Genomic DNA, 14,144 nt, shown 5'->3' with positions numbered 1-14,144 from the left:
ACACACATTACACACACACACAGCAGAGATACACACACATTACACACACACACAGCAGGGATACACACACATTACACACAACACACAGCAAAGATACACACACATTACACACAGCCACAGCAGGGATACACACACATTACACATAGCAGGGATACACACACATTACACACACACACAGCAGAGATACACACATTACACACACACACAGCAGAGATACACACATTACACACACACACACAGCAGAGATACACACACATTACACACACACACAGCAGAGATACACACACATTACACACACACAGCAGGAATACACACACATTACACACACACAGCAGAGACACACACACACATTACACACACACATTACACACACACACAGCAGGGTTACACACGCATTACACACACACACAGCAGAGATACACACACATTACACACACACAGCAGGGTTACACACACATTACATACACTCAGCAGTGTTACACACACATTACACACACACAGCAGAGATACACACACATTACACATAGTGCTACACACACGTCACGCACGGTGATACACACACGTTACGCACGGTGATACACACACGTCACGCACGGTGATACACACACGTCACGCACGGTGATACACACACGTCATGCACGGTGATACACACACGTCATGCACGGTGATACGCACACGTTACGCACGGTGATACGCACACGTTACGCACGGTGATACGCACACGTCACGCACGGTGATACACACACGTCACGCACGGTGATACGCACACGTCACGCACGGTGATACACACACGTTACGCACGGTGATACACACACGTTACGCACGGTGATACACACACGTTACGCACGGTGATACACACACGTCACCCACGGTGATACGCACACGTTACGCACGGTGATACGCACACGTTACGCACGGTGATACACACACGTCACGCACGGTGATACACACACGTTACGCACGGTGATACACACACGTTACGCACGGTGATACGCACACGTCACACACGGTGATACGCACACGTCACGCACGGTGATACGCACACGTCACGCACGGTGATACACACACGTTACGCACGGTGATACACACACGTCACGCACGGTGATACACACACGTTACGCACGGTGATACACACACGAGTCCATCGTCCCTTTCCGGCAGGGCCGGGTGTCCACACCTGTCAGCGGCTCCCAGGAGAGGCGGTACGAGGCGGCGTCGCGCACCGGCTTCCAGCGCATGCATAGGCTGTTCACCTCCACGCGGAACGCGCGCAGCTCGCTCACCATCAGCGGCACTGCGCGGACAAAACGAGCCCCAGCACGCCGTTAGCGAGACGCCCACTGCGGTGCAGTATGGGGTGGCGCGGCCGTTTTCCACCGCCTTTGCCGCCCCAGTGTTGATATTTTACCCATCGCACCAGGTATTGTATTGAATTAAGATGACCTTGCGTAGGCCCAGGACTGGTTTAGATATTTGCCGCTGATGTTAGTTATGGCTGGCAATGGTGTTGGATGCGTGGGCTGATGAGTGCATGAGTGGGTGGAAGGTTAAGCTGGTAGGTGGGTGACCTGGTGGGTGGGTGGGTGAGTGGGTTGGTGGGTGATTGGGTGGGCTGGCCAGTTGGTGGTCTACGGGCGCCTAGGCTGGTAGGTCGGTGAGTGTGTGGGTGTGTGAGTGTTTTAGTGGGTGGGTGAGTGGGTGTGTTAGTGGGTGGGTGTGCCGGTGGGTTGACGGGTAAGTGGGTGGGCTGGGCTGGCGGGCGACGTGATGGGGAGCTGGTGGGTGAGCCTGTGGGTGGGTGTCGTGCGTCGCGGTGGCGAAGGGCGGCTACTCACACGTGCGTCCGGGCCCCTGCAGGGGCTCGCTGCTGCCCCCGGGGTAGAGCGCCTGCACCTTGACGCCGTACTCCGTGCCGGGGCTCAGGCCCTGCAGCACCGTGCTTGTCACGTCCCCCACAAACACGTCCTGCGCGGGGCCGCCAGCTGCTTCCACCGCACGCCCGTGGGATGGGAAGGCGTGCATGGGGACAAGGGTGGGTGGGTTCAAGGTGAGGACTCAAAATAAATATCGTGAGCCACTGCGTACACCTTCGCGGTTATGCTGCTGCGTATCTCTCCGAGCCGTGCTTGGGTCGTACCGCGTGTTGTTCGCCGTGACGTCCGACGTTACTTTCCATGCGTGGCCTGCCAAAGGTATTTGAAAGTCCTGTTTGGCCCTCGGCACGGAGAAGCTTCCCCCACCGCCGGTGTACTCGGTCGCAATTTGAGTGCGTGTGTGGGTGAGCTGCGCACCTGCGGGCGAGTAGGTGACGCGGTACCCGAGCAGCGGGCCGCGCACGGGCTCCCAGGACACGCGGAAGCGCGTGTACCACTCCTCCGAGATGCGCAGGTTGCGCGGTGCCACCAGAGGAACTGCCCGAGACAGATACAGGCACCAGCGTGAGTGGTGACGTGACGGCACGGCAGCAGCAGCTCAACGCGGCTGCAAACGACGCGCTTTGCTTTGCCACACGGGCACCCGGAGACGAGCCTCGACGGACAAAACGGTTATGGATTCTACGCAGCTTTATATACCCTGCGCATGGCACGGTGGGCTTGTCTATTTATGCAGTCATCTATAAGCAGAGGGACTCAGGGACAGCACCACGAGTGAGTCTCCCGTCAAGGTGAGGTCTAGGGAGTCCTAGATGGGGAGAATGAGCGACCTCCCATTAAGCTACGAATGACCGTGGCTTTCATTAGAAGGTATTGTTTGCTGGAGCAGAGAGTGTGTGGAGGGGCATAGTGAGATGATCGGGGAGAGGTTAGGAAGGAGCGAGTCCATTGAACACCTTTTATTGGGGATAGAAATCGGGCTACATTACAGTGGGGCAGACTACGGAAAAAGGTGGCTCTGTGAAACGGTCAGATTTTTTTACATCTAGACACAATGACAGTCGTCCCCCATGCACGGAATGTGGGCGGTTAAGTGGCCAGGGTGGATATGTGATGGGTTGGATAGGCCACGACGTACTGGATGTCAAAACAATACAGTGATTATCATGCAGTTCACAATCACTAGCCCGAGCCCTGCAAGGCCTGTGTTGCCCACTACAGAAGGCACCATACACGAATTGTCCACGATTTATGAAACACGATCAATCTGGCGTCAAAACCATCGTGGAAGAGCAGTGAGCAGTGCGCTGGTGTGCACGTGCTGTGCCGTGTAATCTTCTGACAATTGATCAGACAAAGTTGGTGCTGAAAGCTCAGAATGTAAAGAGCACTGAGCTAAGTTTTGAGTTTGAGCTGAGCGAGGTAGTGAAGATTAGAGTGCTCTGCGCTTGCTTGTGAGTTTTCACTTTTGTGTACAGCGGTGATGCTGCGATCATTTAATTACAGTTTGTCAAGAGGAAAAAAAAACCCCAATTAATTTGTGGGTATAACACTGAACAGTGTTATTTAATCAACATTTTGTACAGTGGGCCCTAACAAAATCGATCATAGCAGTTAGCAGCTTGAAGACGCAGAATTGTATCGCCCTTGTGGGACTTCTCAGTGAGCGATTATAGTCATCGAGCCAACGTTGGGCTCGGGTGCAAGCTCCGTGTTGGTATGGAAACCCAGATTGTTACACACGGGGGCATCACCGCCGAGCCGCGGGCACTCAAGAAGTCATGTGGATTGCGGTGCGTTCTGGTGTGCAATGCACTCGTGCCATTGGTGAGCTTGTGTTGAGCGCGTGAGGGGAGATGTCAAGGTTGGAAGTGAACTGTTAATAGCGGAGTCAGTTTGTGCTGGTAATTAATTTATGGACAATGATGTGACGCGTGGAGCAGCAAATCGAGTCTCACCTGGCAAGAAGCCTTGTGAGCAAAGCAATGGAATATTTAGTAACTGAAAACTATTTGAATTATTTCTATAACTCAAAAATAAATATTGCCTCTGGATGTCACTGAAGGGCACCTCTTTACACCACATTTTAAACATTTCTCTTGGCCCGGTCCACGGAACGCTTGCTCTGTGGGCGAGAACTACGCGCAACAATGTGTGTGCACGTGTGCGGGTGTGCGTATGAGTTTGTGAGTGAGCGCTGTGGTTATGTCTTTGTATCAACGGGGAGCGGTAGTGTCGTGGTTATCGCGCTGCACTACGAAGCCGGCGACCCGAGTTCGATTTCAGTTCACGGCCGACACCAGTGACGATTATCTGAACCGGTCCTGGGCCTCCCCTCGGTCGACTCAGGCTCAAATGAACACCTGGTGTGGCGTGTAAAACATCGCCACTGGGGAGACAAAGGCGGCCGGGCATGGTGCTGGCCACCCACTCCCTTTGTGTGCCATGCCTGCCTTCATAGGTGCTCACTAACAGCACTTGCCCCAACAGTCGGTAAAGGCTATATGGGGGATCTTTGTCTTTGTACTGTGGTTATGTCTGTCTCCAATATAAAAGCAACATTCGGCCAAAACGTTTGAAGCAGAGTGCTTCAGTTAAAATGGAATGATATTTCATCCGCAATTAATTCATCACGTCAGCCTTCTTCATTACTATTTCGTCAAGCAAAGATACTCTCCATTTGGCCAATTGCGAATGTCAATTAGTTTAGTGGCTACTTCCAAGTGTACTTTATTACAATTGAATTATGACAGTTAGAATAAATGTCATCGCGTTTCTATTGGATTTCCCCCCCGATATGTTTCATATTATACAGTCAGTATGTAGCAATCTTGATTTGAAGCTTTCGTGACTGCAGGAACCCATACTCTTTGGCATCACCTGATGACGGTTGCTTGTGTTGCGATCGAAACGTCATGATTTATTATTTAGTATTCAGTATGTTTGATATGTAAAGTGTTTACGGTTTATAAGTCGATATCAGCCGAGCTTAAATTGGTGTATTCACTGCTACGATTTGAACAACTGTTATTGATTTGTTCACAAAGGTTATCCCTGGTGTGTATGCTCACATATCGTTCCTGTTACTTCCCGGGGTTTCTCTTGAGAGAGACACGCGCCGTCCCTCCACGAGCTCCCACCTGCTGTCACCACCGTGTTCCCGACGGTTCTGTGTGCGCACTCTGTGCGTCCAAACGCAGCGCGTGCAAGTCTAACTGTGTACAAGCAGCGCGAGACCGTGCTCAGTGCTGTGCCCATGTCCAGCGCGCTACGTTTTGCCATAAGTGCGGTTGCCCTGTGTACCGATTGACCTACGTACCAGATGCCCTGTGCACTGGTTGCCCTGCGGTGTGCCGTGCAGTGCGGTACTAACGCGTGCGTGCGGTGCCGTCCAGGTTGCCCCCTTCGCCAGCCTGGTAGAGGGAGGTGACGGTGACGCGGTACGGGGTGTCGGGCAGCAGGTTCTGCAGGATCACGTTGTTCCGGCGTCCACCCACCAACACCTGCAGGGGGCATCACAGCGCAGGTGTTGCGTGGCAGGGTGAGAGGTTATTGTGTGGCGCGGAAAAGAGTCATAACTGCAGCCAGTAACGTGAAAATCTAAAACTATTTTCAATTTTACCAGGTAAGGCCCACTGAGCTGTACAGATATTTTTCAGAAGCGACCTGCCCACAAATGACAGCTCAACGAGGTGGCTTCTCACGTGGAAATATAGAGCAGCCAAATATTCTAAACACGTTGATTCTAAATGTGGAGGAAACAATGGGAGGACCCAGAGAAAAATCCACGCAATCATGGGGAGACACGCAAACTCCAAATATACAACAGGAGTGCGGGTCGAGATCGAACCCACAGACTCCTGTATACCAGGCGAGGTAGTACACCTCGCCTCCATGGCACCAAAAAAACCTCAACCAACAACAACCAGCAACATAAAATAAAATACCTTTTTATCTCTCCGCCTGATGATGACCGCTTGTGTTTTAGGATTTTTTTTTCTATCTACGTGACTTTACCGAAAGAACCAAAGAATATAAAAGATACCTCTTCCTACCAACAGTATGAAAAGAAAACACAAAGTGCACTAAAAGTAATGTATGACTAACACACGTGTGTGCATGTGAATGAACATGTACGTGTGTGGTGGTAGTGTTGCGGTTAGCGTGCTGCACTACAAACCCGGCGACCTGAATTCAATTCCCACTCACGGTTAACACCAGTGATGATTATCTGAACCTTTCCTGGCCTCCTCCCCAAGGTCAAGTCAGCCTCAAATGAGTGGCTGGTGCGGTGTGTAAACATCACAACTGGGGAGACAAAGGCGGCCGGGCATGGTGCTGGCCATCCACCCCCTCATATACCATGCCGGCCTTCATAGGTGCTGCCCCCTAACATCGCTTGCCCCAACAGTCTGTTCAGGCTATACGGGGGATCTCTGCCTTCGTCTATCGCGAGTGTGGCGAGTGCGGTGGGCATGGCGGGCCCGTGTCTCACCGCCTCGGGGGACCGCGTGCCCCCCACGGGCTCGTAGACGACGCGGTACTGCAGCACGGCCCCCACGGCGTGCTCCCAGCGCACGAGGAAGCTCGATGACGTCTCTTCGCTCGTCACCAGGCCCCGCGGGGCGCCGCGCGGAGCTGCACGCACGCCGAGACGCGGGCTCCGCTCACCACGCACGCAATGCTCGCCACACGCGACACGCTCACCATGCTCACCACACGCTCACCATGCTCGCTCAACACACTTGCCATGCGTACCACCAGTGCAACGCTCACCATACTCAGCACGCTCACCTCACACACACACACACACTCGTGCCTTCACAAACAACGACAACCACTACCCTCGTTTATTCTGCAGATGGCAGAAATATTCCTCAACCAACAACAAAAACGCCAACGCTCAACAACCGATTTGTCTTCAGTCCCTTCTGTCAATTGTGGGGGATATTTAACCATACTTCACCATACTGGTCAGTGCATACTTCACCACTGAGCTACGTCGCTCTTTTTCAGAAGTGACCTGGCCACAATTGATAGCCCAACGAAGTGGCTTATGTGGAAATTTAGACCAGCCAAATTTTCTAAACACACGCTGTTGCTTCTATATGTGGAGGGAAAAACCTGAGGACCCGGAGAAAAATCCATGCGACCACAGGGAGAGAGAGACACCGCAAACTCCAAATATACAGGCGTCAGAATGGGGATCGAACCCACGACCTCCTGTGTACCAGGCGAGGGAGTTAACATCTCGCCACCGCGGCGCCCTCATTTAGCAGTTCCGCATAGACATCTGGGCCAATCACAGCATAGCATACACAACCAACAAGGCGTCGGCCTTCTCAATGTCACAGTGTCACTGTTAATTTGGTCGTCAGCGCTGCCCGTTAGACGTCGAGGGCATTGGAAACCCGACGGCTCAGCGTCCAGAAGCCCCATCAGATGGGATGGCCCTGGAGGAGCGGTTGGGGGTGGTGGATGGAGGGGGGGGGGGCTCTCCCGGCCCCAGCGCCTGGCAGGACTCACCGGCAGTGGTGGTGGTGGTTGGCGTGGTTGTTGTGACGTCAACTGCATTCGGCACACATACCACAAGGCAGACACTTAATGGTGGATAGTTCACATAAAAGCTACACGTCGGGGGATAATGGGCCTAGATGTTAATGTTAGGGGAGTAAAGCTTGCACAGAATGTATCGTCCTGTTTGGGCATGGTGCAAACGATATCCTCGGTGAAACCAGCAAAGGAAATTTAGCGAAAAAACGCAGTGACAAGTTCGGTAAATCATACCAGAATGCACTTTACACACAACGTCACGTACACGTAAGGCATTGCACAAAATAAGAGTTTGAGATTGTGAAATAATGGGTGAAACGTGTTATGAGTGCCCATATATACGCCAGCGAGTCTAGCCGGTTTGGTTAAAAATGGGTTTAAAGTTTCGGTTATGGTTAACCGTGTCCAAAAACTGGTTTGAACCAGTTCAAATTTGTTTTAACTTCGCAAAATATGGTGAATTGCTTATCGTGTTTGTATTCTTGCGAGCACTAAAGTACAGCACATACAATCATACAAGCACAATCATCATTAACATAAACAGCAATACACACTCCCCAGCATTACTTACATATACTCTCAGGGCAAAATTAATGTTTGTGTATGTAGCTTGGAAGTAACACGGGTTAACCCCATGAGCATTAAAATTTTCTGTTAAATACTAGAGATTTGCACATCTAGCCGCAGATGTATCTTTCTGCGTGTATCTATTTGACTAATGTGTATGTAGAGAGCGGTAGTGCAGCCATTGGCACGCTGCGCTACGAACCGAGGTCGATTCCCGCTCACGGTAAACACCAGTGACGATTATCTGAATTGGTCCTGGGCCTCCCCTAGGTCGACTCAGCCTCAAATGAGTACCTGGTGTGGTGTGTAAACATCGCAAATGGGGAGACAAAGGCGGCCAGGCATAGTGCTGGCCACCCACCCCGCACGTGTGTCTTGCCGGCCTTCATAGGTGCTCGCGAACAGCAATTGCCCCAACAACCTGTTAAAACTATACGGGGGATCTTTGTCTTCGCGACTAATGTATGTGTGTGCCACTGAGTCTGAGTGTCTCCCTGTCGACTGCATGCGGCGCACTCGTGGGGCTGTCTATGAAACGCTTCACCAAATGACGGAAGGCGCCGCGGTCAATGTGCCCTGCAAAGTTCATTGCCTCGGGGAACTCAGCCATGCTTCATTGTGTTAACCTTACAAGCTGGCGAGCGAAATTATTATTTAACTGCGCGGAATTTTCTTTGGGAGATTTTAATTTTGGAGCCCCAAAAACATTATTTGGGTTCGGCTTTCGATTTTCATCCTGAAAAAACAATTATTAGCTCCAGTTCTCAGTTCGGTTCCCTGGTCTAGACACCAGAGCAAACCTGTACACAAGGACTTACGGATTGACAGAAGGAGCAGTCAGAGGTTTTCCCCAATTTTCGAGCAAACGCAGCGGCTTTGAGAAGACTTCTTCAGTGTTATTAGTATTATTGCTACGACCATGACGCTTTGTTTACTCAGGAGAACCCTCACCGAGTCCCAGACTTTTTTTTCCAGAAGAGTCCTGCCAAGTCTTCACAGTAGGGGGCAACGTTGCTGCATATCATCTCCGACTGAGGAATGTGTGGGTGATTTTTCAGCACCGGGACGTTTTGCCAATTCTGGTCGCATCGCGTGTGTGTGTGCGCGCGTATTGTTCGCTCATTTCTCACCGAGTCTTTTCAAACTCGGTCGTTTGTTACTGTACAACAGGGCCTGTTCGAGACAATCCATCGGCACGGACGTGACCCGACGGACCTTCGAGTGCGAGCCAAGACGGGGGCTCGTATTTTGCAGTCACCTTGCCAACAACAATCGGAGCGGCCAAGCGCAGGTGCGCAGACAATGCCTGGTGTGACACAGACCCCCGCTGGCACGGGTCGATGACTCGCTGAGACAAGGGACAAGGGGGCCTTCCACACACAAGGCACCGCCTGCGCCCCGCGGCGTGGCGCGTCTCCACGGCGCACGCGGGGCCGCGCGTACTGCGGTGCACCGCTGTGAAACATGCTGGGTCTGATGCCGACCCAGACGCCTTCATGTTTGGAGTTTGCGTGTCTCTCTCCCCGTGTTCGCATGGATCTTGCTCTGGGTTCTCCGGTTTTTCCCTCCACATTTAGAAACGTGCGTTTAGAGCATTTGGCTGCTATAAATTTCCACGTGATAAGCCGCTTCGTTGAGCTATCATTTGTGGTCAGGTCGCTTCTAAAAAAAATCTACATGGGTCAGTGGGCCTCACCTGGTAAAATAAAAATAGTTTCGTTTAGTTTTTTAGTGCGCAGATGGATGGATGCATCGCAACTTCGAGGCCTCTGTCGAGTTTGTATGTTCTCCCCCTGTTCTGCATGGGATTCATCCGGGTTCTCTGGTTTTCTTCCACAGGTAAAAAAAAACCAATGTAACCAGGACTGGCCACATATCCCAATGCTGAAACATTACTTGATCGGGATTACACGTAGAAACATCGCTCCCCCCCATTGCGAAGACTTGACCAGACCCTCCTGTAAAAGATTCTTGAGACTCAGTGAGGCTATCCTGGGTAAACTACCTGAATAATAATGATAAAAATACTAAGCCAAGAAAATAGGTTGGACGATGCGTGGTGGATTGCTGCAATGCCTCTGTCTTCAAGCTGTGCGTCTGGATTCGCTTCAATGCTACACGGAGAAGTCGAGCTCACGCGTGGTGCTGCCTGGTGCTCATTCCCACTGGGGGTGCAGGGTCAGTGGAGGCAAATGCCTCCCACAGGAACCCACCGTTGGATAACCTGGATCGATCCACGGCTCCCGCACAAATTGCGATTCCGCCACGTGCTTTGCGATGTGCATTCCGATTTTTTTTCACAACCGGAATCGCAGGCAAATTCACATTGCCTCTCCCAAGAGTGGCAGAAACGTAATCCCGGTGAGATCGCCGCCCTTACGCCGCTAGCTCAACCTATCCGGCTAGGTTTAAGTATGTGGGAAATTTGACCCATTTCCTACCACCTAGCGGCGGGAGGCATTCATGAAGGGCGCCCAAACAGCCACCGCGCCTGCCTTCCCGTCATCTGTGCAGGCACAGCTGGCGGGCTGCAGGGCGGTAGTTGCGTGGCGTGGAACATTCCTCCGCCAGGGACGGGAACCCCCGCTCGCGAATACCAACAGCGGGATCGGCCCACTTCCACCACTTTGTCAGTGATCGGTGAGTCCCGCCAGTGGCGCTAGGCATGAATCACGGCCGCTATGCGAGTCTTCCGAGTCTCAATTTGCGTCAGTGGCTCTACGTGTGTGCGTGAGGAGCCACTGGCAGCACATTGCGCTCTCTCTACGAGTCCACGGGCACGCGCTACGACCTGACACTGGGGAACTTGAAGCGGATGTTGTTGCCTCCCGAACCTGCAGTAGGGAACCGCCCAACTGAACCGGGCCCTGCGGAGCCCTCGCCCCTGTCCCCGAGCAGGCTTACGTGTCTGCTCGCGGCCCGTGAGCGGGCTGCTCTCCGACTCGTCCGGGTAGATGGCGGTCACGGACACCTCATACAGCGTGCCCCTCTGCAGGTTCTCCAACACCTTCGAGTTCTCGTCTCCGTTCAGGATTACCTGCTCAGCACAACGAGCGCAACGCACGGAGCGACAGCGAGTGGGTGAAGACATTTGGTATTGTATCCGTTCGTATAGCACAGAGGCTGTCACAAAGATGCTATCTTTCGCGTAGTCTGCCAGTAGCAATCGATGTTGCTGTATGTCATCCCAATTAAGTAGTTTGCGGGCGTTTTTTTTCGTTCTTCAAACTTGGCCCATGACGCTGGCACACAATAGGGTACTCGATTCGAATTACATCACGGAAGCATTAACGTCCGCTGCGAGGCTGACGACGAGGTATTTGTGCGGTTAAAACACCCGCGGGAATAACCACGGCAGACTGCCAGGTTTCGAACCGCAAACCTCTCCGACGAAGTGGGCGACACGCGTCCGACTGCAGGTCCACGTCACCGCCGGCACGAGCTGCCTCGGTCGATGGTGGGAAAACCGGGGCGGGGGTCGCAACGGGAAAACCGGGACGGGCGGGTGGCGGTGCTAATCGGGGTGGCGGCGCACCTCTTCCATGGCGCCACCCGCCACGGGGCGCCACGCCAGGCGGTAGAGCTGGACGTCCTTCCCGCCGTGCACCCAGGTCACCCGGAACGTCGTCTCCGTCACCTCCGAGAAGCGCAGCAGACGCGGGGGTGGCACCTTCACTGTGGGCCGATACGCGCGCGGGAATGAATGGGGGAACGCGCGGTCGTGGATAAGCACGCATGAGCACACGAGCGCACACAGACACACAAACAGAGCGGGGTCAACTCGTCGCCAGAGGTGGCTAGATAGACGTTCTAAAACCGTCACCAATGTCACCATGCACGCGTGGTCTCTGTGCGATTGTGGGTGGTGTGACGCACGCGTGGTCTCAGTGTGTGGGTGGTGTGACGCACGTGTGGTCTCATTGTGTGGGTGGTGTGACCCACGCGTGGTCTCTGTGTGTGCGTGTGGGTGGTGTGACACACGCGTGGTCTCAGTGTGTGCGTGTGGGTGGTGTGACACACGCGTGGTCTGCTTGTGTACATGTGGGTGGTGTGACACACGCGTGGTCTCTGTGTGTGCGTGTGGGTGCGTGTGTGTGCGTGTGGGTGGTGTGACCCACGCGTGGTCTCTGTGTGTGCGTGTGGGTGGTGTGACGCACGCGTGGTCTCTGTGTGTACGTGTGGGTGCGTGTGTGTGCGTGTGGGTGGTGTGACCCACGTGTGGTCTCTGTGTGTGTGCGTGTGGGTGCGTGTGTGTGCGTGTGGGTGGTGTAACACACGCGTGGTCTCAGTGTGTGCGTGTGGGTGGTGTGACACACACATGGTCTCTGTGTGTGCGTGTGGGTGGTGTGACACACGCGTGGTCTCTGTGTGTGCGTGTAGGTGTGTGTGTGTGCGTGTGGGTGGTGTAACACACGCGTGGTCTCAGTGTGTGCGTGTGGGTGGTGTGACCCACGCGTGGTCTCGGAGCCGGCTAGGGGTGGCGACTCCCCGTCAGCGTACACAGCTGTGACGGTGACGCGGTAGCGCGTCTGGGAGTTGAGCCCCGTGAGCTCGCGGCTCGTCACCGAGCCCTCCACCTCCACCTGCAGGGCGAGGGGCGCGCGAGGCCGCCGTGGGCAAAACGTGGTCAGATTACAAACAGCAGCCGTGGCGGCGGTGGCAGGTTCACGGCTGGCAGCAACACAGTGTGACTCATCCATTGGCCTCACCATGGGGCTTTCATGTGGCCCTAAAATTTAGAAGCCTCTCTCAATTGACACCAAGTAACAAACCTCACTAATTGGCTGTGTCAGGTGGTGGCGGGTTAACGACGCATTATATTTAAGCGAATTAACCAAAAATGTTTTTTGTTTATGATGAATGGTAGCTTCTTGTTTACCTCGGGCTGTGTAAAATGGTAGAATTGAGACCATGTTTTCACATCGAGTGATTCCACTGCCCGTGCATTACATGTAATCACGGAAGATGACGTGAGGTTAAAAACTAATGAGGCATTGGCTCATTTTCCTCTACTGCCCCCATGCCCTAAAACTCCCTTGCCCCTGTTCAGGTCCAGGCTCAAAACCTTCCTTTTTCGACGTAAAATAAATGTATCCACATTTCCACAGTTTTTTTTACAGCATCTTGAGATTCAGGCAACTCCAAAAGGTAGGGCTGCAGTTGAATCCGATGCAAAAGATATGAAGACGGAGACTTCTTTGACTTTGACGTGTAAACAGAATGGAGGCCAACACTTAAGCACCACTGCCACGCGACAGCAGCAAGAAGTAGAGGCTGTCCTCCCAAGTGGCGGATTGACAGAACGAAAGAGGAGGTTAAGAGATAAACACTCAGTTCTATAGGAAGCGATCGCAAGGAGACGAGAGAGGTCTGCTGGGCCTCATCGTCGGCTGCCACGGGACAACCGTAGCGCCATTGTCGTTGTCATCACCGTCATTGTCATCGCCATTGTCATCAATGTCATCGCCGTTATCGTCGTCGTCATCGTCGTCGTCATCTGCGTTGTCATCAACGTCATCATCGCCATTATCAACGTCATCGCCATTGTCATCACTGTCGCCGTGGGCGCTCCGCGTGCCCCGGCGCAGGGCCTCACCTCGCTGGGCTCGGCGCCGTCGTCGTGTGAGTAGCGCACGCGGTACTTGAGCACCCTGCCCTCCGCCGGGTCCCACGACACGCGGAAGCTCGAGTGGGTCACGTCGGCAAAGTTAATATTCCGCACGCCGCGCAGAGGCACTGCGGTGCAGAAGAAAAAGCAAAGGCAACGATTCCTCCTTTCGTAGCCGTTAACAGACGATTGGGACGAGTGCCGTTAGCGAGGTAACGGTGTGGCCAGAACCACGCCCAACCACATTTGTCTACAAAATGCTGATGTTTACACATCGCATCAAGTTCCTATTGAGGGCTTAGTCGACTTAGGGGAGGCCCAAGGCCGGTTCAGATAATCACCACTGAGCCAAGAATGAAAACCAGTTAACCAGGTTCGTAGCAGAGTGCAATCCAGAGGTCCCCGGTTCTATCTCCTGGCGTTGGCAGTTGAATAGTGGACAACTTTCTTGAATGCCTCCTGCCTCTGTCCGCTCAGCATTGTTAGTGCATTGGCAGGTTACGTGTGATGGGGTGAAGTGTGGGTAACGTTTGAACCCGTGC

The 14,144-nt window shown here is 53.3% G+C and overlaps 1 protein-coding gene across 1 annotated transcript in view; it reads right to left on the bottom strand.

Annotated features, from left to right (window-relative positions):
- Positions 1-14,144, bottom strand: part of LOC144725103 (collagen alpha-1(XII) chain-like) — a 319,564-nt gene that overhangs the window by 124,151 nt on the left and 181,269 nt on the right. Inside the window, 10 exon segments of the mRNA XM_078604576.1 lie at positions 1,178-1,294; positions 1,836-1,982; positions 2,292-2,411; positions 5,248-5,377; positions 6,370-6,512; positions 7,401-7,442; positions 10,899-11,031; positions 11,530-11,669; positions 12,448-12,577; positions 13,591-13,730. Of these exon segments, the coding sequence (XP_078460702.1) occupies positions 1,178-1,294; positions 1,836-1,982; positions 2,292-2,411; positions 5,248-5,377; positions 6,370-6,512; positions 7,401-7,442; positions 10,899-11,031; positions 11,530-11,669; positions 12,448-12,577; positions 13,591-13,730 (1,242 nt within the window).

This window comes from Lampetra planeri, chromosome 22 (assembly GCF_965212315.1).
Source record: "Lampetra planeri chromosome 22, kcLamPlan1.2.h2, whole genome shotgun sequence".
In the NCBI taxonomy this organism is placed as follows: Eukaryota; Metazoa; Chordata; class Hyperoartia; order Petromyzontiformes; family Petromyzontidae; genus Lampetra; species Lampetra planeri.
This window is presented reverse-complemented; position numbering and strand designations above follow the sequence as displayed.